Consider the following 6,000-nt stretch of genomic DNA (forward strand, 5'->3'; position numbering starts at 1 on the left):
ATGCTCTTTGCTAATTTTACTGTCCCCCCTTAAAACCCTTAACTGAAAAAAAGAAAAGACTTCTGATAGTTGCTTATCATTAAAAAAAAAAAAACTGTCAGGAATACAATATACCACTCAATGAAATCAAGATATGCTCTGGTCGTGATACTTCTGTTCATAATGCAGCTTCCTTTCTGAGCACTTAAACTGAATTTAATGAACTTTAAATAATATGTTCATATATCTTCTAGGTTTCCACAGACGTGCAGCTCCAGTTACAAGAAGGCAGTTTCCACATGGTGCACATAGGATGGATTATCTGCACTTTGAGGATGATAGCCGTGGATGGTGGTTTGACATGGATATGGTGATAATCTATATTTATTCAGTGAACTGGGTCATTGGATTCATTGTTTTCTGCTTTCTTTGCTATTTTTTCTTTCCATTTTAGGAATTTTCATACCTTACTATGGTTGAACAATTACAAATGATGTAGGTAACAATTACTTAAACATTTTTTTAAATGTGCTTTGAAGTTTTTATAATGTTGCATTATATAAATTGTTGGTGTTTATAGAAAATCTGAGAATGGACTTATTTATGAATGTTTTTCATGTAACAAACTCAACTTTATTCAAGAGCTAATCTATCTAGCACTTAGCAACAACGCACTGTTAATTTCATAGTTCTTGGTTTCGGATTTGTGGCTCTAATTTTACAATGTCACTTTTACATTTATCTTGATTTTAAAGACTGAGGTTTTCCCTCCACTTAAAAATAGTAAAAATGTAAAATTAAATGATAATCTGAGTAGATATTATCATTAATGATAATATATTTAGTCAATCATCGCTTATCCTCAGGCACGTTATATACATTAGAGATAAACCATATCCTCTGGGAACTAATTTAGCAGGGTATATTCAGTTCTGGTTTCCAATTATCTCTATGTATGTCCTTATGTCCCCTTCTGTTACCAAGACAGCTGACTATCCTTTTTCTTAGAGACCTAATAATAGCATTAGTGCAACATTTTAAACTATTATAAAAACAGAATATTAAACACACAAAAAAACAAAACAAACAAAAAAAAGCTGAGATTAATTCCCACCAGTAGAAACTTAGAAAAATATATTAACACTTTTCCAATTGCAGGATTATTCACCTGAGGAAATTAAAAATTTACTGACTGACAGACACTCAGTAGCCTAAAAGAACAATGCATGTCCAAAATGTAGTTAATTTAGTGATTCTTTTAACTTGGACATTGTCAAATATATTGTAAATGTGCAATAAAGAGTGGCTTTTAAATTTTTTCATTGTTATTAACTAATTTAATGTCTGGAATAAGGAATTGTTAGAAATAGGCTTATGGGTTTATAGAAAGAAAACCTGCTATTTATTTTTATTTATTATTACAGTAATCCCTGGAATTAGTTTTCCCTTATTAATTTTTTTTTTAAAAAAGGAGATCTGAATGATCCCAGTACAAGAAAGAATTTGGGTAGGTATTCCAACGTTAAAAGCGAGAAAACTAAAGCACAGAGAAGTAAGCTTATTTATTTCGGTCACTTAGGTGGTCTTTGTGTAACCTAGAACAAAAGGTTTTTTGTTTTGTTTTTTGGGTGTTTTTTTTTTAACATCTTTTTTGGAGTATAATTGCTTTACAATGTTGTGTTAGTTGCTGCTGTATAACAAAAGTGAATCAATCAGCTGTATGTATACATATATCCCCATATCTCTTCCCTCTTGCATCTCCCTCCCACCCTCCCTATCCCAGCCCTCTAGGTGGTCACAAATCACCGAGGTGATCTCTCTGTGCTATGGGGCTGCCTCCCATTAGCTATCTATTTTACATTTGGTAGTGTATATATGTCCGTGCCACTCTCTCACTTCGTCCCAGCTTACCCTTCACCCTCCCCGTGTCCTCAAGTCCATTCTCTACGTCTGTGTCTTTATTATGAACTACTAATTCAACATTCCTGTGCTGTGATGTCATATATCTGATAATGCAATAAGTATATTTTAACATAAGGTAGGTAAACCTCTCATGGCACTAAAAATACTACCACCATCCAAACAAATTGAGATTGATCAGGCTTGAACACTTCAGTCTATGAAAGGTCCAAATTTGTCATAATTACTGACTATATTTGAACAAAACATTTAATTGACAGTATGTGATGTTCTAATAAATATGGAAGAATGATACAGCTTTTTATTCTAACATTGCCCTTATTGTGTTTAAAATTATATCTGTGAAAGAAAATAGTGTACATTAGACATCATCAAATCCAGAAAGAAGAAAACTAAATACATTTTAGAAGCACAGAGATCAATTTTTGCTCATTATAATAAAAAATATGTATATTATGCTTGCAGTCTAATGACATAACTGTTATCTTGGTGAAGCAGCATTGTCGGCAAAGCTCAGTATTACCTTACAGAAATAAAAATGGATATTTATAATCACTAATTTATTACTCAAAGTAAAGATGATATGGTATAAGGGAAAATATTGCCTTCTTAAAATACATGTCAGGAAAAATGAACAAAACATATGGGGGAGCCATATTTTAAGAACTGTAAAATAAATTGCAGCTATTTCCCAAGCAACTCCTGGCTTATAAGCGCTAGCAAATATGCCTTCATTCATTCCTAAATTACTTAAAAATTGATTATAATTATACATGAAGTAAATAGTATTATTAAATACGATTTCTCAGAGAAACAAAGATGATTCCCAAAATATATTAGGTCAGTAATACATATCAGTTTATAGATCTGTATCTACAAACTAAATACAAATAAATATAATACCATTAAATAAATAGAATACCCTTTAAAAAAGAAATCGTAGTCTCGGCTCTCTCACCTTCTGAGATGACCCACCCTCTGTAGAGTATGTTTCTCCCAAAGCCTCTCGCCTTCTGAGACTCCCTCCCACCCTCCCTATCCCAGCCCTCTAGGTGGTCACAAATCACCGAGGTGATCTCTCTGTGCTATGGGGCTGCCTCCCATTAGCTATCTATTTTACATTTGGTAGTGTATATATGTCCGTGCCACTCTCTCACTTCGTCCCAGCTTACCCTTCACCCTCCCCGTGTCCTCAAGTCCATTCTCTACGTCTGTGTCTTTATTATGAACTACTAATTCAACATTCCTGTGCTGTGATGTCATATATCTGATAATGCAATAAGTATATTTTAACATAAGGTAGGTAAACCTCTCATGGCACTAAAAATACTACCACCATCCAAACAAATTGAGATTGATCAGGCTTGAACACTTCAGTCTATGAAAGGTCCAAATTTGTCATAATTACTGACTATATTTGAACAAAACATTTAATTGACAGTATGTGATGTTCTAATAAATATGGAAGAATGATACAGCTTTTTATTCTAACATTGCCCTTATTGTGTTTAAAATTATATCTGTGAAAGAAAATAGTGTACATTAGACATCATCAAATCCAGAAAGAAGAAAACTAAATACATTTTAGAAGCACAGAGATCAATTTTTGCTCATTATAATAAAAAATATGTATATTATGCTTGCAGTCTAATGACATAACTGTTATCTTGGTGAAGCAGCATTGTCGGCAAAGCTCAGTATTACCTTACAGAAATAAAAATGGATATTTATAATCACTAATTTATTACTCAAAGTAAAGATGATATGGTATAAGGGAAAATATTGCCTTCTTAAAATACATGTCAGGAAAAATGAACAAAACATATGGGGGAGCCATATTTTAAGAACTGTAAAATAAATTGCAGCTATTTCCCAAGCAACTCCTGGCTTATAAGCGCTAGCAAATATGCCTTCATTCATTCCTAAATTACTTAAAAATTGATTATAATTATACATGAAGTAAATAGTATTATTAAATACGATTTCTCAGAGAAACAAAGATGATTCCCAAAATATATTAGGTCAGTAATACATATCAGTTTATAGATCTGTATCTACAAACTAAATACAAATAAATATAATACCATTAAATAAATAGAATACCCTTTAAAAAAGAAATCGTAGTCTCGGCTCTCTCACCTTCTGAGATGACCCACCCTCTGTAGAGTATGTTTCTCCCAAAGCCTCTCGCCTTCTGAGATGGCCCACACTCTGTCTGTGGAGTGTGTTTCTCTCTAAATAAATCCATTTATTACCTAAAAAAAGAAAAGAAAGAAAAGGAAGGAAAGGAAGGTAAGGAAAAGGGAAAGGAAAAGGAAAAGAAAAAGAAATCGTAGTCTAGAGGAGCATTCTCAAGTCACACAGCTACCAAGTGATATAGCCAGGAGTCAAAACCGGATACGCCTAGTTCTTGAAGCTATATCCTTTCCACAACACCTTCTTAAGAAGTCCAATTCCTAATTTGGGACTTCTCTTACAAAAATTCAGAGGTATCCCTTCTCAGTGAAATTTCTAGAAATCCATTGGTCTGTACCATGTCAAGATATCCCTTCCAAGGTAGATAAGGTGTTGTATCTGACCCTCCTACCACTAAAAGAGAAAAATGATGTTCACAGTTCCTCTTTGAATTTCGGAGGTAACATATGCCTTGTTTGGCTGTGCTACTCTGACCCATTTACCAAATGACTCAAAAAGCTGCCTGTATTGAGTGGGACCAGAACAAGAGAAGGCCCTTCAACAGGTCCACTCTGCCATGCAAACTGCTGGGTCATTTGGGCCATATGATCATACACATCCAATGGTCCTTGAATTGTCAGAGGTATATGGGATTGCTGTTTGAAGCCTTTAGCAAGCCTTAATAGGTAAATCACAGCACAGACCCTCAAAATGGATTAAAGACCTAAATGTAAGGCCAGATACTACAAAACTCTTAGAGGAAAACATAGGCAGAACACTCTATAACATAAATCACAGCAAGACCCTTTTTGACCCATCTCCTAGAGACCCTTTCGATTTTAGAGCAAAGCCACACCATCCTCTGTGGATAACTATTCTTTTGAGAAACAGCTTGCCTGCTATGAGGCCTAGTAGAGACTGAACATTTGGCCAGGACCCACTAAGTTACCATGATACCTGATTTACCCATCATGAACTTGGTGCTATCTGATCCACCAAGCCATAATGTTGGGTGTGCACAGCAGCACTCCGTTATCAAATGGTAGTGATGTTTATGAGACTAGGCTTGAGGAGGCCCTGAAGGCACAAATAAGTTGCTTGAGGAAGTAGCCCAAATGTCTATGGACTCTATTTTGCTACATCACCTTCACTCTCTCAGCCCATACCTATGTCTTCACACCTAAGACCAGTTGACCAAGGAACAGAACTGTTAGGCCTGATTTACAAAGAGCTCTGTGTGATTTGCAGCTACCACTCAAAAATGGACTTCTGATACTCTATAGCCTTCCTTTGGACATCCCTGAAGGACGATGGTGAAGGGAAATCCTCCCCATGGGCAGAATTTCAAGCAGTGTACTAGGTCATTCATTTTTCCTGTGAGATACATGTCTATAGTGATTAATGGACTGTGATATGAGTATGTTTGTATAAGTATTAACCAAATATTTTTTCTTCCTGTTTTATCCTCTTATCATCTAAAGCATCTTAAAAATAGCTACCTTTATATCAATATCACAAGATGTATTGTGATCATTAATCTTAGTACTTAAATTACAAAGGAGAAGAGAAACATCACCCAAGGACTTTGTATCCTCAGTTGTATGTAGGATAACTGTGTCATGTTAGGCAGTATGGTTTAAGGAGATGGTTTAAGATATATATGAGTTCCAACTTGACAAGGGACTGTGATGGCTTTGTGGGATGTCAACTTGGCTAGGCTCAAGTACATTACTCAGAATTACTTTTCTGGTAAAGGTCCCTTTGGGGGAAGACATAGAAGTATTAACAGTATATGTTTTTGGCAGTGTAACAGTGTCTGAGGGTCTGAGTCTGTTAACTGGCTCAAATCTAGAATTTATAGAAGGAATTGAGTCTATGTTTTGTTAATTCAATTCAGACATCTGTTCAGTAGGCTAGAAATCCTCT

At 34.9% G+C, this 6,000-nt stretch overlaps 1 protein-coding gene across 7 annotated transcripts in view; it reads left to right on the top strand.

Moving 5' to 3' along the window:
* The window catches only part of RNF180 (ring finger protein 180), a 302,861-nt gene extending 300,599 nt beyond the window's left edge, over nt 1-2,262 (top strand). For 5 of the 7 annotated variants that reach the window (XM_024118674.3, XM_028492928.2, XM_028492929.2 and 2 more), the window contains one exon: nt 234-2,262. In XM_024118674.3, coding sequence (XP_023974442.1) covers nt 234-433 — 200 coding nt within the window. In that variant the 3' untranslated portion in view covers nt 434-2,262. The remainder of the gene's footprint in view (nt 1-233) is intronic. The other 2 variants (XR_008618062.1, XM_055086584.1) reach the window with 2 other exon arrangements.
* The last annotated feature ends 3,738 nt before the right edge of the window (nt 2,263-6,000 follow it).

The sequence above is a fragment of the Physeter macrocephalus genome, chromosome 8 (genome assembly GCF_002837175.3).
Source record: "Physeter macrocephalus isolate SW-GA chromosome 8, ASM283717v5, whole genome shotgun sequence".
Classification (NCBI taxonomy): Eukaryota; Metazoa; Chordata; class Mammalia; order Artiodactyla; family Physeteridae; genus Physeter; species Physeter macrocephalus.